The sequence below is a fragment of the Hippocampus bargibanti genome, linkage group LG02 (assembly GCF_051943395.1).
Source record: "Hippocampus bargibanti isolate YZ-2025 linkage group LG02, ASM5194339v1, whole genome shotgun sequence".
NCBI classification, from domain to species: Eukaryota; Metazoa; Chordata; class Actinopteri; order Syngnathiformes; family Syngnathidae; genus Hippocampus; species Hippocampus bargibanti.
The window spans coordinates 22,933,886-22,961,046 of NC_142735.1; the positions used below are offsets into that span (position 1 = coordinate 22,933,886).

The 27,161-nt window shown below is 41.8% G+C and overlaps 1 protein-coding gene across 4 annotated transcripts in view; it reads right to left on the reverse strand.

The window, feature by feature from the left end:
• The window catches only part of LOC148902068 (phospholipid-transporting ATPase ABCA1), an 82,484-nt gene that overhangs the window by 51,648 nt on the left and 3,675 nt on the right, over positions 1-27,161 (reverse strand). For 2 of the 4 annotated variants that reach the window (XM_088990273.1, XM_088990275.1), the window contains exons 3-15: positions 25,603-25,696; positions 24,834-24,975; positions 24,573-24,700; positions 23,785-23,912; positions 23,495-23,695; positions 18,232-18,318; positions 17,962-18,151; positions 15,797-15,936; positions 15,586-15,702; positions 11,641-11,838; positions 11,029-11,234; positions 10,211-10,387; positions 943-1,165 (exon numbers count right to left, since the gene is read on the reverse strand). In XM_088990273.1, coding sequence (XP_088846399.1) covers positions 943-1,165; positions 10,211-10,387; positions 11,029-11,234; positions 11,641-11,838; positions 15,586-15,702; positions 15,797-15,936; positions 17,962-18,151; positions 18,232-18,318; positions 23,495-23,695; positions 23,785-23,912; positions 24,573-24,700; positions 24,834-24,975; positions 25,603-25,696 — 2,031 coding nt within the window. The remainder of the gene's footprint in view (positions 1-942; positions 1,166-10,210; positions 10,388-11,028; positions 11,235-11,640; positions 11,839-15,585; positions 15,703-15,796; positions 15,937-17,961; positions 18,152-18,231; positions 18,319-23,494; positions 23,696-23,784; positions 23,913-24,572; positions 24,701-24,833; positions 24,976-25,602; positions 25,697-27,161) is intronic. The other 2 variants (XM_088990274.1, XM_088990276.1) reach the window with 1 other exon arrangement.

Here is a 27,161-nt window from a genome sequence, read left to right on the forward strand (position 1 = left end):
ATGACCCCTGCAACAACCCCCCCCCCCCCCCCAAAAAAAAAAAAAAAAAAAAAAAAAAAAACACTTAGAAATGATGACAGGACCGGTTGTTGCCCCACCTAATCCAAAAGCATCTCGATGGTAATTACTGCTTAACTCGCCATTATTATTAATGCACCGAGGCAGGCTGTGAAATGATCATTTAGAGCTCGTCGTGTGAATACACATCGCTCCTCCAAGGCACTCGGCTAACTGGATTTATTGTTATTAATGTTTACACATTGCTCGTGGCTTGCAAACATATTACAGTGATGGAGAGAGAAAGGGGGGGGGTGGGTTGCTGCATTGCACCCCATCTGTTCAAATACCCACTTTTATTTACCAGACACATTTCACAATTATGCCGCAAAATAATCGATTCAGGTGACGTGAGCTAGCAATCATCTTTAACTCATTAACATCGCCTCCTGCAACACCAACGGAGCGCACAACGTTGTGGCTGAGACCGTCTTGTGCGCGCCCGACGTGTGTTTTATGATTATTAAGAGTCCCGACAATGAGGCCGCTGTAGCTTTACTCACGCCGCATAGTGGCATGGCGGCGAGCAACCCGCTGGCCTTTGGATAATCAAGTCTAATTGCAATCAAGAACACATGCGGTGCCAGATATCCGCGGCTTTAATTGCATAAGAGGAACAGCGTTGGAAAGCAGAGGTGATGCAATGGCGGGAAATAAACGCCGCTGCTGTGATCTTCATTTCGATAAATTGCACTTTGTCTTGCACGAGAGGCAGAGATCATTGCGGGGGAGAAGGGTAAGTCGTGGAGGGCAATTATTTGACCCCAATGATTGGTGATTGCCAAGGGGACATAAAAAAAATCCCAACGGACCCAATTGAGGGTGTCGGGTTGACTGCAATCGGTTTTGATCCGACGTCCATTCGCTCGCTTTGTTTCTACTGACCTTAACCAGGACACTAAGTAGGGCGCACGGAATGGTGAGCAGAATCATATTCTCGGCGAATCTCGCCAGCCAAAGGGCGTTGTCGCGAACGCCCACTGCTCGCAGAACCTCCTTGAGCCGCAGCTCCTTCTCCAAAACCAGGCCTTTGATGGTCATGCACGTGCTGTACATAAAAGCCAGGACGAGGAACATGGGGAGGATTCCGCCAATGGCTTGGATGAAACTGCAAGATATTTTGAAGAAGTGTCATCGACAAAGCGGGAAACTGTCACATTGCAGGGTGTCCGCGTGCCAAAGGCTCCCAAGATGCTCAGGGATGCCGTCCACACCTCACGGAATGTAAGATTCAACACTTGGTGGTGTGGGCAACGCTGTGTGTGTATTCATCTGTGCCTGCTGTTGTTTTGTTTGGCAAGGGGAGGCTTAAAATGGAATCAGAAATGAGCCGATTGTGTGTGAGCAACAAATAAGTGCAGTTACAGCCCGATTCTCACACAACTTTGCTGCCATGCTCCGACGATACAACAAATAAAATAAAAACATTATAAAAGAAGAAACACCCAAGTTTTTTTATGTATATCCAAAGACACACACACAAACACACGCACGCACACACACACACACACACACACACACACAAAATGCCCGATGTAGTTTGAATCACTGCAAGTACAAAAATGAAAAAAAAATCCATAATTTTCCAGACGATAAGGGGCATCCCCAATGAATGGTGTATTTTCAAAATTTTCTATATATAATGTGCACCTTCAATGACTGACATACCAGTATTTCATTTATAAGGCAAACCACATTATAACAGCTACAGTAGAGGCCGGTTTTATGTTATGCACCCATTAGACTATGGTGTCAAAGTCAAGGCCCAGGGGCCAAATCTACCCCACCACATCATGTTATTCGGCCCGCAAAAGCAAATTAAGCATGTCAAGTGCCATGATGCTTGCTAAAGTCCCAAGCAAAATTTCAAATTGTTCGATGTAAACCACAATAACAGTCATTATATATATTTCAAATTTGAAAACTAGTTATTCATTAATTTGTTATACACTCTATAGACCTCACCTGAAAAATGTCAGGTGTGATGTGTGATAGAAGGGTTTCAGTTAGAATGAAAGGAATGGTGTATATAAAATAAAACGGTGGTGAGACCAGCCATGATGTTTGGACTGAAGAAAGTGCCACCGAAGACAGGAAGCAAAGCTGGAGGTAGCAGAGCTGAAGATGTTAAGGTTTTCTTTGGGAGTGACCAGGTTGGATCGGATCAGGAATAAATATATCAGAGGGACAACTCAAGTAGAGGCTTTGGAGAGAAAGTCAGAGAGGCCAAACTGAGATGGTTTGGACATCGGGAGAAGGATGCTGAGCCTTGAACTGCCAGGCAGAAGACCGAGAGAAAAACCAAAGAGGAGGTTTATGGGTGTTGTCAAAGAGGACATGAAGGTAGCTGGTGTGAGAGAAGAGGATGCAAAAAAACGGGTTAAATGGAGGACATTGATTCGCTGTGGCGACCCCTGAAGGGAAAAGCCGAAGGGAAAAGAAGAAGACTCTATAGAGCTGTTGTGGCTCCATATTATCGCATTTTCCGCTGTATAAGGCGCACCTCAAAGCTTTGACTTTCTTCAAAAATAACCCTGTGCCTTACATGTGAAGTAATATTGACCCACAACAGGTCTCGCAACTACTGTCAGCAACCACCGGCTCCATTTCCCCCTGTAGAAGTCGTGCAGAACTCCAGCCTCTATTGTAGCACCTTATAATGTAGTGTTCCTTCGATTTGGAAAACTTTTGTACATTGATATATTATATTTGAAAAAACTTTTCATTAATTGGGTGTACGCCTTATACTCCGGTGTGCCTTACACACCGGAAAATACGGTACTTCACATATAAAGGGCAGCGGATTAAAAGGCACAGCGTCATCTTTTGAAATAAATGAATGCTTTTGCGTGTGCCTTATACACTGGGAAATGCGGTCATAAAAATGGCCCGCAAATTTCAAAAGACAAAAAAATAGTTTTCACTGATTTTTTTTTAAAGTGATGACTATCTAGCATCGTTTCACATGCAATCTTATTCAATCCCCTTTGCAGTCAGAGAAGAAAAAGAACTAAATTTGCTCTGTTAGACGGACGTGCGTGCCGCCGTTAATGCCACGGCTGTTATTTACAAGGCAGACTGAGCTAACCTTCATAAACTCAATCAAACCCTTTTGCGAGTTTGCTCATGTTAGCCAGCTGCGGCGAGTAACTCCATTGCTGTTACAACAGCAATAAGGCCGTTCATAATGCCACCAAAATGCCATGTCAATATCTTACGCTCCTGCCGATAGAACAAAGTGCTCCCTTTTCTCTTTATTAGACAGTGACTGAGACGTCAAAGGTATTCTGATAAATATGATTCAGTCCTGCGCTCGCATAAAGCACCACTAGCTTATCACGACAAGAGCTGTAACAAATTAAACAGATGCCTGGACGACACCAGCCCTGCCCTAAAAAAAAACAACTGTACGGCTGGTTGCATCAAGGTTTGCTGAGCATCTCCAAATTCCATGTTTTTATTTTTTGCTACAACCAGCAGGTTTCCAGAGGAACACAAAATTAAGTGGACATTGTATCTGTCAAAGTTAAGTATGGCCATTAATGTTGATGGACCAATGTCATAGGTCATAGGAGATGCCCAGGACCATGTGGAGCCTCAGAGGGCATTGAGCCTTTTCTGTTGCTGGTTTTTCCCTCTGGAATGATCTTGCATTAAAAAAAATGACGCAAGACCCCTCCCTCCGTGTAAATTTGTAAAACTCATTTATTCTTATGCTTACAAGAGATAATTACACTGTTGTATTGTTTTTTTCTGGTGGCTATTTATATGATTTAGTTTTATTATGTTTTCATTGAATAATAAAAGGTGCACCTTCAATGAAAGGCCTACATTTTTGATATACAGGACACCCCACATTATAAGGCGTGGAGAATAGATGCTGTAATAGTAGCTGCAATTCTGTTGCGCATCCAGTATAGATGGAGCTGCAGTAAGGGGAATACAATACAATACAATACAATACAATACAATACAGGTAACATACGATTGACGACCGGCTCGACTTATGACCACCCGTACTTATGACCACAAACGTTACTTGTACAGCTTTATTCAAATATCGCTTTCACAACCGTTGCAGCCGGAATAAAGCGCTAGACAGAATATTCAAAACACTATATCCAAGAATTCCGAATATTGATCGGATATAAGGTGTATTGGATTATAAGGAGCACTGTTGGCTATGGGGAAATGTAATTCTTTTAGGTGTTTCTTCCAGTGTGAATTTTTTTAATCGTCTGTCATAAAGCGATTTGTTAAAGCCGCAAATGCACCATATAAATACTTTAATTCTTTCAAGTAGCACGAGACTGACAAATTACTCCATGTATGAAGAAAAATAACACTAAAACAAATAAAAACTAAATTAAAACGGAGCACAAAAATGTTTTTAACAAACAAACTTAATGTTAGGGCAATTCGCAATACGAACACATTTTAAACATCGTTGTACTAAGTTCATCCTGTCGACTTGATATCTAATTTAAAGCAGATTCTTTACTTACAGACATTGTATTTTAGGTGTTCAAATATCTGACATGTTTCGGCGTGTACTTCCGCCTTCGTCTTTCCTGCCGGTCTTTTGCAAAAGCTCTCCCAAACAGCTCGGCCGCGCTCTCCGCTCCACCATCTGCGAGAGCCGGCCTGCACTGGTGGGTGCAAGTCAAATCCATTACGTGCCGCCCCAAAGATTAAATAATCTTTTTGTTCCTACTTTTGATGCCTGCTTGATTTTTTTCTTGTAGAACGAACCTAACACTTAATATAAAAAAACTATATTAAAAAAAAAAAAAACATTGGTGCCACAAGGCCTGCTGATTATCTCAAATTATGATTGAAGGGTTCCTGAGTCAGTCGGACGGTGGGGTCAATATTTGGGGAAATATATCATCTATTAACGAGCCTTGTTCATCATAGAACTGCTACTCTAAATGTTGGAAAAATTTATGAAGCTTCAAACATCCACCACCCTCTTTTTTTCTTTTTTTGCGCACCACTTTCCTTCACAAAGAGTTTTTGGAGGAATTTGACTTCAAGGCGTTACCATATCACATATGCAAAAAATTGCCTCGTAGAGCTTGGAAAGTTGAATCCTCAGCGCAGCAAAAAGACGCTTCTAAAGACAAGGCAAGAGAAGCCGCCTGAATGCTAATGCAAGAACATCTCCGCAACAGCTGACGGCCTCCCGATTGCGTTAACTCCTTTGGCGGCGATTCCATGCTCTGAGCGTCCGACACCGATAACCTTGCCACCAGATGCTCTTGAATTATACATGGACGGATCGATCAAGAGGTGCTTAAGTAATAGAACTCTGTGGCGGGTCGGCGTTGCACGGCTCTTGTTACATTGTAGGCCTGACCTAAATTTAGGGACGCGGAGAAACTGGTCGCTGTGAAAATCGAGATCTCAACGTTACACCAGGTCTCAAGAGGTTCCAAATTAAAAAGCAAATGCTGTGTTGACCAATTAAATTAACATTTCATTGTGATTCAATTGTGTCTGGTCAGACATTTAATGCCGCACCCAAAAATCCACTTAACTTGTTTTTCTTTGGGAACGTTTCAACATGCCATCCAATATAGGAACAATATAGATTGACAAGACCAATTTAACGTACTTGCCGTCATTGGCACAAGCTCACTGAGAAAATCACTTTAAAATGATGGCATGCTGTATGTAGTCAGTAAAATACATAGTGGATAAAATGTAGTTACCATATTTTCCCGTGTATAAGGCGCACCGGAGTATAAGGTGCACCCTCAATAAATGAACAAACTTTTTCAATTATAATATATAAATATATAAAAGGTTTTCAAATATAAGGCACACCATATTATAAGGCGCAACAATAGAGGCTGGTGTTACGCACTACCTCTTTTACGGGGGGTTGAAATTGAGTCGATCTTTGCGAACAGAAGTCAGCCTTCTATAAAAAATAAAATATTTACAATGAACCCTGCATTATTTTATTCACAATACCATGCATTATCTGTTATTATTTTTTTTCTTTTTTGTTATTTTAATATGGTACATCTGGGAGCAGAACGCAAACTCAAGAGTTTATTTCTGGTAAAATGCTGGTGCAGCAAATAAACGCTACTCTAAATGTAAACATGAACGCACAGCCATGCATGCATGCATGCATGCACTCCCCCGCCCCTTCGCCACTGAAATGAATCATCTAAGAAAAACAACATGAATCTAACACAGCTCGCTAGCCCTAAAGTTAACAGAGAGAATCCTTCCATGTGAGGAAGTTAAAGGCCTATTGACGCGATCGCAGCCCCGGGATCCAAACAAGAGATGCCTGTGATTCCTGAGCGTGAGATGGCGCGGGGGCTACGGATAAAAGATGTGTTTATGTGCTATCAGGCCCCACGGGGGTCAACATTTATCCTGTGGCATCATCACAGGCCGCGTCACGTGTTGGCTCGATGGGAAGACAGCAGGAGCTAATACACTTTGGTTAGCTTCACAGCAAAATCCCTCTATGGGGCAAAAAAGGGGGGATGAGGGGGTCACGTCTGGATGAAACAACCATTCGCTTAAACCCTAAATATCAGAATCAGAATACCTTTATTTGTCCCACAATGGGGAAATGTTCAGTCCACAGCAGGAATTTGAAAGGGGATGGGGGGGGGGGGGGGGGGGGTGAAAGGATAGAAAACAAGATATTATAAGCATAGCAAAATAAAAATGTCAACTGTATACTGTGCAAATGTAAATGTGCAAAACAGTTTCATAAAAAAACTGCACATACTTCAAAATATAATCTTCACAATTAAGATCCTTTCATTATCTTCTACATCATTTTCAAAAAAAAATGACTGACAGATGAAGGTTGAATGTAGTTCCTCCCCGGTATGCAAATTGAACACGTGAGTTGTTTAGCACTTCCAAGCGGTAAAAATCTTATGTAGCTTGTAGTCATGAAATCATGATATGAGTACAAGTTTTATTTTTTGTGTATTTAAGCCCAATGTTGATGTTCTGCTTGAAATCAAATTCCAATCTCTGCCTCGTTTTTTAATTATTTTATTTTATAAAATACCATTGCATTTTAATGGCGGTACTAGCATTACTTAGTAGCGGTACTAGCGGTACTTAGTATTATTATAGGGGGTATAAAAAAATAGGTCGTTTACTATACACTTGGTGGTTTTAATTTGGGAGCATCTGAGTATTCGAATGATTGTTGTGAATGCAAAAAAAATGGGTCTAAAACGGGCTTTTTGTTTTTTTTCATGAATATTCTTGCTAAATTTACCAATCAAATTTTGCGTAACTAGAAAAGTTCTGACTTTGTGGAGCTAAACTTTTAGCATAGCAGTTTTTATAGCAACCACCAATTCCATGCTCAGCTGACAGGCAAAATAAAAATAAAAATAAAAATAAAAATAAAAATAAAAATAAAAATAAAAATAAAAATAAAAATAAAAAATAAAAAATACAAAATACAAAATATAAAATAAAATAAAATAAAATAAAATAAAATAAACAAAATGAAAAATAAGAAATATAATTATATAAATATATAAAAAATAAACATAATAAAGCAAATACAAATATGAATACAACTGTGAATGTAATTTTAAAATCAAATTAAAATTATAACTAAAATTGAAATTAAAACCAAAACACGTACAAGTACAAATACAAATAGAACATGAACATGAAAACAAAAATGAAAATAAAAATACTAAATAAAACAACTCTATATTTATGTATAAATAAAAATGATAACGAAATAACGGACTAAACAACTAACTAAATAAAGAGCCAGACACTCAAATTCCTTAAAGTGAAACGTGGCCCATCTGTCCAGTATCTTGGGTACACATTTTTGTAGCAATCGCATAAAATCTGGAATTTGAGTTTACTTTTGAAGGACACTTGGAAATGGGGAAGCCATTAATACTGGATCATTAGTGTAGCTCGAATGGCACCGATTCGCCAGCCGACATGTCAAAACAAATTTCGGCAGAGAAATTATCCCATCTAAAACAATGCATATAGGCAGCTGTTTAAAGACGTCCACGCAAAGCTTCTAGTCCTTCCTCTCAGTTTGCCTAGAGACTCTGCTGTTAAAATAATTACCGCCACGGTCCATTCCCATCTCTCTGTTTCAGCGCATCTTCCTTTGTCTGATTCCTCATTCAATTATTCATGAATGAAATAGCAATTTTCAAGGGTTAATAATTTATCGGATTGCCCGTGCGGCGGCACGGGCGAGGGAGTAAATGGTGTTGGGACTGAGGGTATTGCAGTGCTTTATGGCTTCCATTTATCTTCTGTAATTATTAATCGGTTCTCTCGGGGAGACGGAACACGGCGACCGTGGAGGCTGGAGACTGTCCGATTGGCCATCGTTATGAATGTAAAACACCCCAATCGGAATGAAAGGCAAAGCAACATTCCACTTCATCATTTTGACCCGTCTGTTAAACTCACACGGTCCAAGTTTAGTCGCGCTTGGATAAAATCTCTTGTTTGAGTTTGTCTTTGAGGCACCCCTTTAAGATGGAGATGATGACCCTGAAAAAAAATCCTTAGAACTAAAATGTCGGCCTTTTTGTGTCTTTTTGGACATTATTTTGGAAGACATGCTTCCCAAATTTCTCAATATTAAAAAGAAGAAAAAATAGTGATGATTTTGACGACCAAAAAGTTTGATAAAAGGTGATGAGCAGAGAGTCAAGACACAGGAGTGTCCCGCGCACCAAATTTGTCAATGGCTGCTTCGGAAGGAAAGCAGACTTTCCGGATCATTTTTACATGTCTACTGCATAACGCCAAAACACCGTACGTCCTCCAAAGGAGGGTGATGATAATTAAACAGCGAAAACATAGTCATCGTTTTCATCCGAGCAACTCGAACATCACGTAAACATCGCTTGATTGAAAAACTCTCTGCAATGTAAAGCACATAATACTTTGAAATGAGATTCTAATCTCTGGAAAATGGCAGTCCTGGCGGAGCTGAATATTTTGTGTTCTGTTAAATCTCCCCAGTAATTATATCCGGGTCTTTTCGCTTTATTAGCGCCAAGTTGTGAGGAGTGGAAGTCGGAAGATTTTTTCAATTTAATTTTATTTTTCCGGCGATAGGGCGCTTACAAGATAAAACGGGGTTAGAGAGGACTGTGTTATGTACACCGAGCATCTTAGCTGATCAAACGCCTATGGTAGGTAGTAGAGACCAGCATAAATAATTCAGCATCCATCAGCTATTAGGGAATTTCCTGTGGTGTTTCTAAAATCGATAGTTTGGACTAACTGCATTGCTGGTCCCTTTCAAGGCTGATTAAACGTTTTTGCTTTCTTTTTTGTTTGTTTGTTTGTTTGACTTTGTTTTGTTAAATTGATTACCCGCACTGATGGCAGTTATGTAGTTGGACAAAAACAAGAGATTTTTTTTTCCTCAAGGGGCTCCCGGTAAGCCAATGCATTCCGTTCTTAAGAAATTGGTGAGAAACCTCAAGCAGGCAAACTCCAGAATCCGTTTGAATAATGTCGCTAACTAAAACAGCAATGCCCTCAGAGTCGCGTCAACACTGCAATTGAAGTGTGGAGATTTGTTTCGTACAACTTAACTGCCCACGTTTTTTTTCTTCACAAAGACATAAAAATAGGAAACCTGTCAATGAGTCAAACTATACCACACTTTCATGCGTCACATCTCAAAATACCATTGTTAGCATGTCGCAAAGTCCAAGGATGCTAACCAAGCACAAATGTGTCAAAAAAAAAACACATGCCCATGATAACTCTTAAAGAAGTAGCACCTAAACATAATCAGAGGTGCAGGTTTAATTAATTAAATAAATAAACAAAAAGCAAATCTAAATGGATAAATAAACAAATAAACAAACACATACATCCATAAATTAATAGACACACACAAATAAAAAAATAAATACATAAATAAATAAATACAATCTTTTATGTGAAAAGGGCATCGTTTGCATGTGACCTTAACACTGGCAACACTGCAATTTTGTATTGGCAATTTTTTATTAAGAATGAGACCATTTTTGCTGCTTTGGTTCTTTTTTGTTCAGCGACGTAACAGTCATTTTTTTTATATTGCTTATTATTGTTTTAGGTTCCCATATGAGGGGAATTTTTTAACCATGAGAAAAAATGTACTCACCTGTCATCCACGTAGCAAGGGTAAGGCATTTGCTGAGCGAAAACGCCCAATGGTTGGGTGTTGGACGTCTGCGTTCGTACGATGCCGTGGTCGATCATGTCTTGCAAGTAGGCGAAGCCTCCTCGTATATAACGCAGGTCGTCAAAAGAGTTGTCTCTGGCCCCCGGAGCCCATGACCTTATTAAAAGTAGACACATTGTCATCTGTGCTGGATAGTGTGTTTTAGCACGTAAAAAAATATAATAATAAAAAAGACACTTGAATTTATAAGATGATAATATGACGGCTTTCAAAGAAAAACTTTTCAAAAGTACCGTACTTTCCGGTGTATAAGGCGTATGTACACTAGATACCAGCTTTTGTTGAACAAAATTATACATCCGCCTGCTTGTATGACTTTCACTTTTAACTACCGTATTATCCAGTGTATAAGGCCAAGAAAAGCCTTGCATTTTCTTCAAAAGATGACTCTACGCCTTATACGGAGGTGCGCCTTATATGTGAATATTGACTCAAAACAGGTCTCACCATTACAGTACTGTCAGCAGCTATCAACTCAATTTCCCCATGTGGAAGAAGGAGTGCGTAACCCCAGCCTCAACTGTAGCCCTGTATAATGTGGTGTGCCTTATACATTTTTCATTCAGTGAAGGTGTGCCTTGTACACCAGAAAATACAGTAGTAGATGAAATATCATGGAGAGCTTTAGGCACTTCATGGTTAAAAATGCTAATAGGATATGTCAAACATACGTGGCATCAATCAATACGAAGAGTCTGGTCTGTATAATGCGGTGTGCCATCTTCCCTGTTACATACCGTTCCTTTATTTTGTTGGTGCTCTCCACCTCCTCGATGTCCATCCGGATCTTGTAGTAGACGTGAGGAGGGAGTCGGCTGGCGTTGGGCAGCAAGTTAACAAACACGACACCTGCCCAGTAAGTTTCATTCTTGAGGAGTTCCAGTGCTTTGCCCACCAACTGACTTTCGCTGGGAACGCCTTCAAACTTATTCAGGTCCAAACACTGTCGCAAAAAAGGTGTGTGGTTATATTTAGGTAGAATTGAAACTTTGGAAAAGTCACCTGAAAAATGTCCACTAAAACGTTTCGGTGAGTTGAGCACAATAATCCACGAGAACAGCAATCTGCAAACCCGACTTTGAAGTATGTGTGTGAGAATCGTCTTTCCACATGTGTTTGTTCACACTTAGTGAGAAAATGGGCCCCAGCGTAAAGTGCGGCGCAGATCAATACATCAACTGTGAGTGTGTGCTCATGCTGAATTTGATGTCATTAAACCTCGGGCAAACAGCAAGGCCTCTCACGACACAGAAATGAGTGAAAATATTTTTTTGTTGTACGCTGAATAAAGAGGAAAAAGTACCGCCGACATCCAAGCTACGGAAAAAAATACCGCAACGGATACGCACGCTGAGGAAATCGGAAAGAAGCTGAAGAATCTCTGTGGTGGCGTTGTGAAGGTCCCGCCAGTCGTGGGACGGGACCCCGGCGGGTCGATCCTCCGGTTCGCCGTTGTAGAGGAAGTTAGCCAACAGGGCGGCGGTCCAGCCAGTGCCGTTTAGACGTTGGTCCAGGGCGGCGGCAAACAGCGGATTGGCCAGCAAATTCTGACAAGACAACATACCTTTACATATTTTCCACAATATAAGGAAAATACATATTATAGGGCGCACCTTCAATGAATGCCATAATTCAAAACATTTTCCGCATATAAGGCAAACCACATTATAAAGCGCTACAGTAGAGGCTGGCTGGGGTTACGTTATGCAACCATTAGATCAGGGGTCGGGAACCTTTTTGACTAAGAGAGCCATAAAAGTAAAATATTTAGAAATGTTTTTCAGTGAGAGCCACACGCACGCGCACATACAAACGCTCGCGTGAGCGCGCGCACACACACGCGCGCACGCGCGGCCACTTTTCAACAAAATATCAGAATGTATGATTTAAAATAACTTTGTGAACTTAGTACTCACCGTTAACATGAAGGGTTTTCCGTTCCGCGTGATTGGTAAAAATCCAGGCAAACGATCGGAATGAAATTCAACTTGCCGATCAGGAGGCGAAGTTACTGCTAGCTAGCCTGCACACGGCTCATAAGCTTCCACACTTGCTATCTGCAATCTACTTCTCGCAGAAGTATGTTGATGCTAACATCAACATCGGGCTTGTTAAAATGTCACTGACATTCGACTGTTTCATCGATGCTATTGTTTCATTGCAAATTAGAATCAGAACATTTTTTCTCCTCTAATGCTCCGGTGCATTCATGCTGAAGTGCACTAGTTGGGCTCATTTAAAGGGGCGTTTACCTGTTTCAACATGACGGCCACTATCCAATCAAAATAGTGCTTTCGGCCATTCTAGGTCAGTGTCATCCAATCAATATTGCGCTTTCCGCCAACTGCAGCCCCAACGGGAAATGAACGGCAAAAAAAACGACAATATGTGTTTAGTTTTATCGGCGAGCCATATGCAATCATCAAAAGAGCCATATATGGCTCGCGAGCCATATATGGCCTGTATTAGACCTGTATTAGATGGTTTCTGCGCAAAAGGGGATGTCAACAAAACAGATTTGGGATTTTGCCATCATTTTGCCTGTCAAACACGAAAATAGAAATTGCACAATGTGTGGTATTTCCTCCATTTTTATGAACTCAAAAATATTCCACAATTTTATCACAATATAATAAGAAAAAGAATTTTTAGAGATGACCAATCTTCCTTTTTAAAAACCTTTATGTTTCTTCAGGGTTTTCAAGGACTATTTTGGCCTCAACATTTTCAGAAATGAATGCATGATTTGAGATACTAAATCTGTACAAAAAAAAAAGGACAAAAAATCTCGATTTCTAATCATTGGGGCAAAAAAGGAAAATTATGGCAAAATTGAGAACAAAAATCCACTTGGCGAAGAAATTTTAAGAGATTACAAAAATTAAATGCAGTTTTATATATCACAGCATGCACCGTGCACTACTTCTATGGGGGGAAATGGAGTTGGGGGCTGCTGCCAGTCATTGTGACACCTGGCAGGCTCATCTTTTGATGATAATCAAGGCTTTTGGGCACGCTTTACAGTGTGGAAAATACAGTACTTAACTCATTCACTGCCAGACAAGTGCAAAAATGTGTCCACTCCAGTGCCACGGATTTTGTCATTGTCACTCGAATTCCAGAATATTGAGTTTTTGGACTACAAAACATTCAATGCAGCGTAATACTCGCTTCTTTCATCAGAAAAAGTTAATTCTTAAGTTATAAGGGTCTGGAATTATCTAAGCTTGAAATGGCGGCGGCTGTACAATGGACAAATGCTGTCCCCGGTGAGAGGGAAAAACATTGCCAGATGTCTGCCCGGAGCTTGATCCTCACCCGCCGCAAGAAAAACAAAACCCAAACAAATTTGCGAATGGCGCTTCACGTCACACTTTTCAATTCGCGAATGGCAGCGAATAAGTTAATAAAGAGCGACATTAGAGGACATTATTGTGTCTTGAATGGTTGGTAAGTATGTGCATATTATGTCAATAGTACACGTCAAACAATGGTACACATTACGTGTCAAAAATAACATGTATCAAGTCTTTCATCAAGTGACTTTGGGATCCGATTCCTTCTAACTCGAAAATTTGTAAGTTGTGCAAGCATTGTTAACAAACAACCTGATTTGGACATCATTTCCATGACTGTTTTTTTTCCATTTTCACTCTGTTGGTTTTATAGCACCTCTGCAATCACCCTTTCTTTTCAGCTGTGCACCTCTGACAGACTCGTCGGCTACGGTAATTGCTCCATCAAAACTAAAACACGTCGGCGACCTTGAACGACCTCTGCTCAGTGATGACGAAATGCTCCACGAGTTGATGGCCCTGTAGCATGTGGCGGCGGTGGCGGCGGCGGCAGAGAAAAAAGAAGAGCGGCAGTGGTGGCGGAGAAAATGAAGACAAAGGAGGAATGCGTGCCCATTTGTGTAAAGGTTAGGGCTAGGGTAATGAATCCGGCAGCTATGTGGAGATCCCGATGTCTGCTTCCCTCCAACTGCCTATAAGCTCATTTGGAGTGACACGAGAGTAATGTCAGTGTCAAGGAAATACTGCAAGAGAGAGAAGGAGAGGGAGGGAAAGGGATAGAGGTGGAGGCAAAGTGTCCATGTCCTCTACTTCGATAGATAATCCCTTCTGCCGGGATGAAAATTATCCTGTACTTATCCATAATTACTTCCATCTCTCGGTTCCCATACTAAATAGGAGGCTTGGAAACATACGGCTTGCCACTTGCTGTATGTATACGTCATACGTTATTTATGTATTTATTTATTTATTTATTTATTATGTTAGCAAAAATGTTAATGTTCTTCACACACCCGTACCTTGCTTGTGACCGTCAAGTCCGAAGTCCTGGTTTGGACATTAAACCTTGTTACGCTAAGTGAAAAGCTGACATCCAAAATTGTCTGGAAAAATGAGAATCAGTGATCGCTAAGTGAAGCACAAAATGTTTCCGCTGCTTCAGTCATGTGCTCAACAATACCATGCGTCAAAGAGTAGAATAGCTTGTCGTCGCGGTAGGAGCCGTTTTCAGTCATTTGTCTGTTTACACCATAGGTGTCAAAGTCAAGGCCTGGGGGCCAAATCCGGTCCGCTATATTATTTAATTTGTCCTGTGAAAGCAAATCAAGCATTTCAAGTTTCATGATGCCTGCTATAGTCTGAAGCTAAATTTAAATTTGTCATATGTAAATAACAATAAGAGTCATTATTCTTGACTTCAGATCTGAAAACTAGTTATTCATTAAATAGTGTTTCGTTCTGTATGTAATATATAAAGGGCATGAAACATTCTAATGACTTCCCAAAATTTATAACGGCCCGCGATGGCCTGCAGCAAAAAATGAGTTTGACACCCTTGGTCGATACCAAAGGTGTCAAAGTCAAGGCCCGGAGGCCAAATCTGGCCCGCCACATCATATTATTCGGCCCGTGAAAGCAACTCAAACCATGATGCTTGCTAAAGTCCAAAACAAAATTTCAAGTTGTCCCGTACAAACTACAATAATAGTCATTATTTTTTACTTCAAATTTGAAAACTAGTTGTTCATTAAATTGTTGTGCACTCTATATGTAAAAGGTGAAAGGGATGACTCATGACTTCCCCAAATTCATAACGACCCTCGAGAGGAAACTGTAACTACAATGTTGCCCACAGCAAAAAATGAGTTTGACACCCCTGGTTTACACAATGAACTATAACAAAACAGAAAAGCTCAATGTGTGAGCCTCCGTCTTTATTATGTTGGTGGAACTTGATGATTGGTACACAGGGCAGCTGTCACACTCACTCGATCTTACCCGTAGTGCGTTGACTTGCTGGCTCTTTTGAAAGAAATCCCAAACACGCGGCCCCAATTCGTCCCAAGCATCGGCCATTTCTTTCAGCATCGCCAAGGCACTGAAGGTGTTGTTAGCCTGAATGACAACAACAACACAAAGGCTGAAGCCTATCGGAACCAAGCAGCATTGAACGCGGAACGAGACACGCTCGTAATAGTACATTCAGTACCTCTTTCACGATGAGGCGTGTTGCCGGGGAATCGGGTGTGAAAAGGACTTTTCCTCGAAAAAAGAGCTTGAATGTGCTCCAGATGTAACGGAGACTGGGGGTTCCCTCCAGAGTGTCAATGAAGGTTTGACAAAAAGGACCTACAGAGGACATAGTGAGAAAGAAAATAGTCGTATCGTATCTTCCATATTATAAAGCGCTTCGAAGTATAAGACATAGCGTCTATGAATTACCAATTTTAAAACTGGTTTCATCTGTAGAACGTCCCACATTATTCGGGGCATAGAATATTTATGGAAGTTACAAGAGTGACTGTTTTTGCATTTGGCAGTGGATCTACACTAAAGGGAATACAATACAATCCAGCACAGCATTGTTTATATTGAGCTTTCACAACCGCTGCAGCCACAACAAATAACTTTACACAACATTAAAATACGACATTCAAGAAATCAGAATATTTATTCAGAAACAGTCAAACCTTCGTTTTCGATAATAATCAGTTCCAGAAACCTGTTTGAAAACCGATTTGGTCGAAAACTGAAACATTTCCCATTATAATAACCATAATCATAATCGAAACCATAATCGATATTGAACAATGCCAAGATGCATGCTCACAATGGAACGCTATACAAGGGGAATACGTTGGTCACAATGAGACACGACACGAGGAAGTGAGTATTGTATAATGAAGCGGAGGGTTGTGGAATTGTGCTTTCAGGTGCACTCAGTTTAACTAATTCACTGCCAGAGGGGCAAAAATGTGTCCACTCCCGGGCCAGGGTTTCTCTCATTGTCATTTCAATTCCAGGACCCACAGAATATTGAGTTTTAGGACTACATCATCATTCAATGCAGCGTAAGAAGTGTTTTTTTTTCCGCCCCTGAGGGGAGATGTTATCAGGCACTTTCACTGCAATTAAACGTGAGCCCTCCTGCCCGCTCGCCACCTCTCGCAGGTGTTGCTGGGAGGTTGGCGCGAGCCGAGAGCTAATGGCCGCCCTCTACTCGGACCTTGGCCAGCTGTTCCCATCAAAGGCGGCGACAGATGCCACTTTGTGTAATGGCGGCCAACCAAGATGAGCTTCGAATCATTAGCTGGAAATGGCGATACATGATCTATTCTTATACGAGGCACTACTGCAAAACTCTTTGATCCGAGCGTATCTGCTTGAAAAAAAGAAAAAGAAAGTCAAACATTAAGATAGCAAAAGTACGCTTCAAGTAGGACTTAAAAGTCAGTGTTATACAATGCTTTTATGAATGCTTTTACATTTCCAAAGCAGTTGTAATTGGCCATTCACACACACGACCGCAACATGTTGCCGGATTAATTTGAGTGCAGGAAAATGCCAAAACAGCCATTAGCGTGCTAAGAGAGACGTTAGTGCTTAGTTTTTCTGGATGACACCGTGTTTGTGCTCATTTATACTGGCACCAGCATGGCGTTGCTCTTTGCCGTGCAACGTTTCTTTTTTTTTTTTTTCCCAGGGAACTGCGGTATCTTATTAAAATCTAATTGTGCGTCGCTGCATCCTCGTGAGAAGTTTTAATGAAACGTTCAATGCGTAAGATCTAATTCTCAAGTATGTTACAGAATTAAATTGGCTAACCGTAAAGCCTTCGGCACATTGAACATTTGGGAATGGACGTGGGAAAAAAACGAAAACAAAAGGGTCTTTGAAATATGCAACAGTGCTTCGCACATGCTTGCCGCTGCATTCCCCACCCCCTTCAGGCCATGGCCATGCAGCCTGAGGCCATTTCTGTGGCACGTCATTCTGTTTGCTCTCCTTTCCTCGGGGCAAATAACTCATCGGCCGATGGGAGCATGTTTCTTACTTCCGCAGCAAAACAAGGACTTGTGAGGGTAACCAATCACACACAGTCAACAACAGTGACGCTAAATGGCCAAATCCAAAACAACTGTGAAGAATCATTAGACAAGTGACTCCGAAAGACGCAAAGCACATCGTTTGAAAGAACAAAACACTCATTTTCAGTAAACATGCTCTGTAACCAAAAATGCTTGAAAAGAAAATACCCCACAAGTTAAATATTCAGGATTGACGACTGGAATAATACATTCCGCCACTCTTGCAGCTCGCACATGGTCAGCCGAAAATGGGGGGAATATTATTAAATATTGCGAGGAGACTCACTAGAAGTGTTGCGGTCCCCGGTGATTGACTGCTTGCTAACCGCTCGTCTGAGCGACAGGGAGTCGAGGGTCACGTTGGTGGAATTGGAGTCAAGCAGCTTTCCGCACAGAAGCATATTGATGCTGCCAATCATGTCCCCCTGGAAATCCAGCGACCAGGCAAGGATCATTGAGTTGTGCAAACGGATCACCTGGTTTAAAAAAGAAAGAGAGAAAAAGGAAGCATTTGATCATATAAATAAAATATCTTGTACGTGACTGGAATACTAACCTCCTGTAGAACAGGTAGGGCGTTCGCCGTTGTTTTCGCAAGAAGCGCCGTCACGTCAACGCCATCCAAATCCAAAACTGACAGCAGCTGGAGGAATATATCGGTCGGAATCACACTCACCAGTCTGCTTATAATTGATGCAGAGCATCGAGAAGGTAAATAAAAGTAACTGAAAACTGAAAAAAACAGCCTTCTTTATGGGTGCTCAGATTAGTAACTTTCAAAACTGTGCTCGGTTTTATGAATTCATTCATTTGTTAGTTCGTTCGCTAATTTGTTTACTTATTTATTTGTCTATCTATTTGTCTATCCATTTATTTGTGCATCTATCTATTTTTCTATCTATTTATTTGTCTGTCTATTTGTCTATTTATTTGCCCATTTGTGAGTTGGACAGGCTTCTCTGCAGCACTGGAGCGCCGCAGGGGACAGTCCTGGCTCCATTCCTGGCTCCATTCCTGTTCACCCTCTACACCTCGGACTTCAGCTACAACACTCCAACCTACCACCTTCATAAGTTCTTTGATGACTCTGCTATTGTCGGCCTCATTACAGAGGGAGATGATCGGAGTACAGGGGACTGACCAAGGACTTTGTGGACTGGTGTGATCAGAATCACAATCGTCATCTGGACTGTTGAACATCCAGGGTACGGACATAACTCCTACAAGTACCTGGGTGTTATTCTCAACAATAAACTGGACTGTGTCATGAGCGAGTTGACAGCTGGGCGGGGCCTCTGCTCCCAACGTCCGCCAGTGTCACGTTTTGCAAGGTGGTGATGGCAGATGTGGATCCCAAAAAGCAGGCAGGAGGGAGCAGGAAGTTGTTTTTGACAAATTGTATTAAAATAAAGTCAGCAGGAACAAAATCGAAAACATCAAAATCACCTGAACAGAAAAAATACAGAATAAATAAGTATTAAAAGAAAACCAAGAGTAAAAGTCCGCCAAGGTTAAACAAACACATGCACAGCATACAATGCATACAATTGCATACAACGCATACGACAAACAATGACCCGACCACGAATGGTTGTGCCGGGTGTCCTTTTAAGTGTCACTGATTGTAACGACCAACACCTGCGAGGCAGTAGGCAGGCTGACAGCGCTACCCGGTGGTCGCCAATCCGAACGTGGCAGCCCGCCAAGGCTCGGGACGCCCAGCACCGGTGCAGGTGCAGGCGGGGCCGACAGCGTCACCCGTTGGTCGCCAACCAGATCATGACAGCCAGCTGCTGTCAATTCCCTCATCACTGACTTCTGGACATTTAAACCAGACGCTGGCTCTCACCCAGCGTCGGAAGATACTACGCCTCGTGTCTTGAACTACTATTCGATACGAGAGTTGCTTCGCCCGAGGTATTTATAAGCTACGATCGCGTCGGTTTGTACGCCCTGTATCGTATGCTGTTTTGCACCCTCGTGTGCCTTTTTATTTTTATACTCGCTAGTAGTTGGGCGGACTGCCCCTTTTCACCCACTAGCTTTGCTGTTTTGTCACTTTTTGTTCAACAAGTTTTTTTCCGGGTCCGCGTTGTATCGGACCCTCGCTTTTTGTTAATAAATCATCTCTCATCACCAACGCCTCTGTCACCTGCATAGCGATCCTCCCCAATTACTACGTTCCAACTCGTCAGCTGCCACTGTCGCCGGCGGAACGTGACAGACTGGAGTACAAACATGGATGCCCTGATCAAAAAGAGGACAGAGTTGCTTCTTCCTACTCAGAAAACTGAGGTCTATTGGAGTTCAGGGGTCACTCCTGAAGACCTATGACTCCGTGATCGCTTCAGCCATCCACTATGGAATTGTCTGCTGGTCAGGCAGCATCACCACGCGGGACAGAAAAATACTGGAGCACCTAGTCAAGAGGGCCAGTTCTGTCCTGGGCAGATCACTGGACTCTCTGGTGAAGGTGGGCAACGGACGCTAGCTAAACGAAAAGCGACGAGTCTGCGTACCGACAACATGTGGAGCAGCTGGAGCTCTGGTGCTGCTGACATAACTTAGAGCTGAACACGCTCAAGATGGGACAGATGATTGTGGACTTCAGAAAACCTCCATCACCACAACTGCCCCTCACAGTATCCAACTGCCTCGTGTCAACCGTCGAGACCATCAACTTCCTGGGAATTACAGTCCCCCAGGACATGAAGTGGGAGGTCAACACCAACTTCACCCTGAGAAAGGCTCAACAGAAGATGTACTTCCTGTGGCTGCTGAAGAAGCATTTCTACTCGGCAGTCATCAAATCAATCCTGTGTTCTTCCATCACGGTTTGCTTCAAGGCCACCACAAATATGGACAACATTCGACTTCAACAGACAGTTAGGACGGCCCACTCTCAAGGACTTGCACACTGCATGAATCAAGACAAGGGCGCGGAAAATTCTAATGGACCCTCTGCACCATGCCCACTACTTTTTCCAGCTACTCCCCTCAGGCAGACGCTCCCGATCCATGCGCACCAAATCCAGAAGACATTAAACTATCTTCCCCCTAGCCATTAACTCCCGAAACAGGAAACTGTTACTGGGTAATGTCTCTTTGCAATTTTGCACAACCCTGTGGAATAGCATTCCGTTATAATCATCGTCGTTCCAGCTCTGTACTCAAACCACTGTCTGCTTGATACTTTGCACATTGTCTCACGGTTGTTTCAGAGAGGTACCACTTACAGTAAAGAATTTGATTAGATTTGCATTCATTAGTGTCCTCCACACTTAGTTGTAATGTCATTTTTTTAGGATGATACTAGTGCAGCATGTTCTACCGGAGACAAATTCCTTGTGTGTTCTACATACTTGTCCAATAAAGATGATTCTGATTCTGATTGCTGGACGAAACGACCACAAATACGTACATAGAGTCACATGCAAGAAGTACACATCCATACAATAACGTATGCCTCCTTACAAGTACATATCATTATAATCACTGTCATTACAAACATACATTCTTGCGATGAAAATCCTTTCGAGGAAGGTATCTCCAAGGTACAAATCATTCGAAGTCCACACCCTCATCAGCCTGCATTCTTACGAGCAAACGACTTCCGCACACTCTAGCAAGTCCACAATCTTCCAGTAAACGTCCTGAGAAGTAAAGTACCTCAATGGTAGACGTACTTCGGAGCACACACTCTGCTAAGTACACATTATTATAAGTTGGAGTGGGAAACCTTTAGTTGTTAAGGCCACCATTACAATTGTAAAAACATCCGAGTAAGGAAGAGTGGTAAAAAAAAAAAAAAAAACATTAACAAGCCAATTTGATAACCTAAATTTGCCCGGTTGAGGCAGGCTACTTCCATTCACCAGCTTAGTGATAAACTCTTCCTTACGCGGTTGTCCTTTCATTAACGGCGTTGTTGTTATCGCCGTCATTCCGCATGTGGTCCTGTAAGTGCGATGTCTTGATGTTCTTTTCCATCCATTTGCTGACGGCACCCAAGAGCTTTTCTTTGTGCACTCTGTTTTGTCCGAGGCTTTTCTTTTACTGCGCCTGTGGGCTGAAATTGTTCAAATAATCTCCCCTACAAACTTCTTCGCCTTATCACTTATTTATTGGATTTGCTGGGTCATATATTTCCCCGTCCAAGATAAACTCAAAAGAAAAAAAGTGCAGGCTTGCATAATCCCAGCGGGAGCTGTGAGATTTAAAAATAATTCAAGAGAACATCGCTTCTAATAAATATTTCTGGTGATGGCATGTATTTTAATAACATCACAGGGAGACAAAGAGGTAAGTAAGAAAATGAAGCGCCTGTTCGAAGCAGAGGAGGTAAAAAAAGCTCAAAAATGTAATATACTGCAAGCAATGCATCATTGACACAGCACTCGGGTTGTTATAGTGTTTCAACCTTTAAGAAATATTAACACGTACTGGTACACGTCTAGGGCAGTTAACACTGAGTTAAAAACACTTTGTCTTTTTGATGATTTCTTACAGGGGAAAAAAACATCTCACGTCAGGTTAACGGCAACCGTAACAACGGATGTATATCTCACTTATAAATCCCCACCCCATAAATCTTTTATCTTCTTTGTATGAGTGAAAGTAGACTGGCGAAGTAACATTTTCATTGCTAAGTGCTAACACGTCAATGTTTGGTGTTATGTTTTGCGTTTATAAGTTAGCTTTATGTTAACAGTTTTGTTAAGCGCTTTGTCACAGCTTCAGCTGTTGCTAAAGCGCCATATAAATCAATATGTATTGTATTGTATTCTATTTTATTTTATTTTATTGTATTGTATTGTATTGTAACAATGTCTTTTCTGTGACACTCCCTTTGCTAATGAGCTACTAGCTAAGTGGCTATCAACGATAGCGTGAGTTGAAATGCTACATATGCTTTCTAATATTTCTTCCTTTGTTCAAGTGGTTTTTTTCAATACTGCATTGGAGAACATTGTCTTCCAACCTTTTAGAAACATTAACATGCACTCGTACACGTCTATGGCAGTTAACACTGACTTAAAAACACTTTGTCTTCTTGGTGATTTCTTACAGAGAAAATCTTACATCAGGTTAACTGCAACCGTAACAACTGACGTCTATATCACTTTTAAATTGCCCAGCCCCCCCTCCACACACACAAATCTTATCTTCTTTGTTTAAGTGAAAGTAGATTATAGTTCAGTAACATTTTCATTTCTCAGTGCTAACATTGTCCATGTTTGGTCATGTGTGATGTTTTGTGTTTACTATTTTCCTTTATGTTAACAGTTTTGTTAATCCCTTTGTTACAGCTTCAGCTGTTGCTAAAGCGCAATATACTAAAACGATATTGTATTGTAACAATGTACGTTCAGTGACACTCCCTTTGCTAATCAGCTACTAGCTTAGTGGCTATCAACGATAGCATGAGTTGAAATGCTATGTATGTCTTCCAAAATTTGTCCCATTCTTCAAGTAGCTTTTTAAACTCTGGGCACCCCATTGTGGTTGTGTGTGCCATGTCCAGTCTCCTGTCCTAAGTAGGAGAACATTGTCTTCCGATTGGACGTTGAACAACTCAAAACCACATCCCTAAGGTGCGTTAAGACCACTCAAAATTGTTTACAAGATGCTGCGCTATCAAATGTTTACATTAAACCTTTCATTGACCTGTCAGGGTTACCGCAGTGGAAAGCTTTTCATATTATCAGGTTGTCATTATGAGTGCATGAAATGATTCAAAAGCCATTGAAGCGAAAAACATGAAAAATAAAGCCTTTTTCATTAACGTTTCTTTTGACCAAATCAAAATAAAGCCTGACCTGAGCCAAGACTTTGTTGGGGTCCAGGTTTTGCAGGAGCACTCGCTGGCTGTCGCTGAGCTGCTGGGGCCCCAGGGAGCAGCTGGCATTCTGGAAGCCCTCCCTTTCCATCGGGCTGCGAAAGTGGATGTAGCGGCCCAGGTCTTTGTCATCATCATCACATAGGGAGCTCCAAAGGCGACCAGGTGCAAGGACTGGGATCTTATATTGGGAAGGGGGTATTTCCAGGAGATTTTATGCACAATAACTTTTTCCATTTATTTTTTATTTTATTTTACAGTCTTACCCACCGAGTTGACGGAAATCTTGGCAGCCATGAGGCTCTCAACCACCGCAAGTGGTACTGACAAATTATCCCTCAAATGCGCAGATAACGTTTCGTCATCGTTCAGAATAGTCATCAGTTGAACTGGCTGTCCTTGAATGGAAAGAGCAACCATTATTATTATTATATTTTTTTTGGGGGGGTGATTAGGAAGCGGAAAATACAAGGACATGACCCCGTGTTATAAAATCACTTCAACCAACTATCCAAAACTTTTTGTTCCATCCGTCGTTCTTGCTTGCGACCTTTTTTTTGTAGTTTCACCTCAGGTGACGCATCCCATTAATTATGTTCCCTCTTGGATCTTTGATGGATTTAATCTTGTATATTACAAGCCGCTGACCCCCCCTAACAAATGCAAATGTTCCCCATCGGTTGTTTGTCGTACGGCAGTGGCACGCCTCCCCGCTTTGCCTATTTGCAAATTAGATAGGGTGGGGTGTCGTTGAGGGGGGGTGATCTGAATAGCGTTGCGCCAAATGGGTCTAATGCAAAACAGCAACTTATCAAGACAAATGATCTGTCAGTCTGCATGCAAAACGGCGTCGTAAATAATCACGCCTCGTTGTTTTTTTGGGGAGGGATAAAGGACAACAAATCCTCCGAGGTGTCATCTGAACAACAGCGATACTTTTCCCTCTGTGGCAAATACTTGACAAAGACATAAGAGGCGGAATTGTTGACTTTTTCTATGACTCTATTTAGATCTGATTATCTCGCCCTCACAGCACTTGACATTCAAAGGCCCCCTACCTTCAACGGCGTCAACTCGCGACACGATTGCGGCCCACTGGTTGACGTCATCAGCTAGTCGTTGGGCGTTGTCAAGGATTGATTTGTTCACCAGGAGGTTCTGCAACTCAGTCAGCGCCCTGGAAATTCTGAGTGGACGAGGTGATTGGGATAGCGTGAACATCTCTTTTTCGTGCGCAAAGCCCTTTTTTAGGCACCACAATGGCTAGCTCATAGTCATTTTGGGTTACGGGTGGAATCTAAGGGGTCGCATTGGCGTACATTGAGTTGTTGAAGTTGTTGACTTGTCCAGGTGCTTCTCCCGGCGTCGGATGACGCAGACAGGGATTATCGACGTTACACACCAAACCTTGAATCCAAGGAAGCACACCGGCCGATGGCATGGCTTTATTCGGGTAGTGGCCTGAAGAAAGAAAGTGGTTACTTATCGACCACAGGGCCATATTTGTTCCGCCATATCATTTTGTTCAACCCGCGAAAGCTAATTCAATTTGTGAAATTCCATGATGCTTACTCAATTCCGAACCAAGATTTCAATTTGTCCCATGTTCGTGTGGAACTGACATGGATTGTTTTTCAGCATTTTTTGCTTAAGATAGAATGCCTGTCTGTGTCTTTTGTGTTGTGTCACATTATTTTTTTATTTAGTTTTTTTGTTGTTGTTTAGACTTCAAGATGGCGCCGCGAGAATGGCTGCCTTTACAGCAGGTCCTGTATTTTGTTTTTCTACTTCTTCCTTTCCTATCCTCTTACTTTCACCACTTTGCTGCTGTGAAATGTAAATTTCTCCACTGCGAGACTGATAAAGGCTAAACCAATCCAATGTAAACCACGTATTTTTTACTTCAAATTTGAAAAATTAGTTATTCATGAATTTGTTTCGCGCTCTATGTGTACATCCTAATGGTTTCCCCAAATTCATAACGCAGCTTGCGAGGAAACCATAACCACAATGTGGCCCGTGGCAAAAAAAATGAGTTTGACAACCGTGACTATGTGGAATCCGATCACAAGGTGTGTTTCGACTTACATTGACCTTTGCGGGTCGGCTCATTGGTGAAGCGCACCGACACCAGGATGAAAAAGAGGAACAAAGGCCAAACAATTTCCACAAGCAAGCGCACCTGAGAAAAAAAAATAAAAAACACACATTTAGAATAGGATGACAAATCCTGACTTTGACCAAAACCGCCGCCACTTCAACCCAAAAAAAGACGCAGCTCTTCAGGTCATTTTTATTCGGCGGCATAAATTCACAACATACCAAAGTGAACAAACCAAGCGCATTTAATCGATTGTGACACACGGACAGCAATCTTTCCATGTTGACGTGAGTTGTCCGCTTCGCTCGACTGGGCGCCTTTCTAGTTCACTGATTTACAGATGACGCATCCTGCGAGATACTAGAAATGTAAAAAAAATACAAATACAAAATGGAAGGCGGGGGTGGAGAGGGAAAATTATATGGACTTCCTTAGTGTTTGGGGAATTTGCCACCGGACACTCGTGCCTTTGTGAATAGATAATCTCCTCCTTTGAAATTATACGAAAGAACGGACCATAAAATCAGCGGCGTGCCTGTTATAAAATGTTAAAATGCTTGGCGAGGCATTCATATAATTGGTCATTAACCTCTACAAGCCCTCCGCAAGCACTGTTGTCCTTGCCAACTCCCACTGGTTTCATCTAATAGTCGTTTTTCATGTCGACAGCACACAAATACCCCAACATTCCGTGCACAGAAAACTCGCACTATCTCCCTTCCTCATCCCTTAAGAAGGAAGAAAGAGCGACATATTTCTTTGGGATGAACCCCCCCCCCCCCCTTCCACTTCCCCTTGATACAAAGTTGTAAAAACGCAATTTAATTTTGCCCGGAGTTATTCTGACAAAGTAAGAAAATTAATGAAAGCGTCTCCCTCGCAAAGATGCCTTTTGTTCTCCGGCGTCAAACGGGTGCACCGCTGCGCTCGGGCCCCTTTTTGTAACAAGTGGGTGGTTGTGACTCCCACTGACTGCCAGGGTTACAAAAGAAAAGACAGAACACCCAAAGAAGACGCTGGAATCTTTGTGGCAATGTGTTTCGACAAATGACCTCGTCCATTTTCTCGGAGAATACACAATGTAATCTCCCAGTGGTGCCTGACCTCGTATCCAATCGCGCTGATAATTGAGGAGGCAATAAAACGCAGGGTAATCATGTGACTAGACGGGTGCATAGTGCATGGGATGTGTCATGTCTTATTTAAAAGCTCCCGAGGGGTGGTGGGGCGGGGAGGGGGTAATTTGATGTGGAATTATAGTTGGTCAACAAATAAACCTTGCCGTGTTCTAACATTTTATTTAACTCATTCCCTGCCATTCCCAAATTTATTCTGTAATAGAAAAGCATGACGTGGAGTGCCATTCCTGAATTTGAGTTTTTTTTCTTTCGGTGTGGGGAGGGGATTTGAGTTTGAAGCTTCGGTCAGACCTCCGGCAGTTTTTCTCTCACACGAGGGGGCATAATTTAGCTTTTGTACAGTCGCCCCTACTTTGAATGCAGACAACTCTACAAAGAAGTAAATTACAAAAAAACTTTTTCTTTCT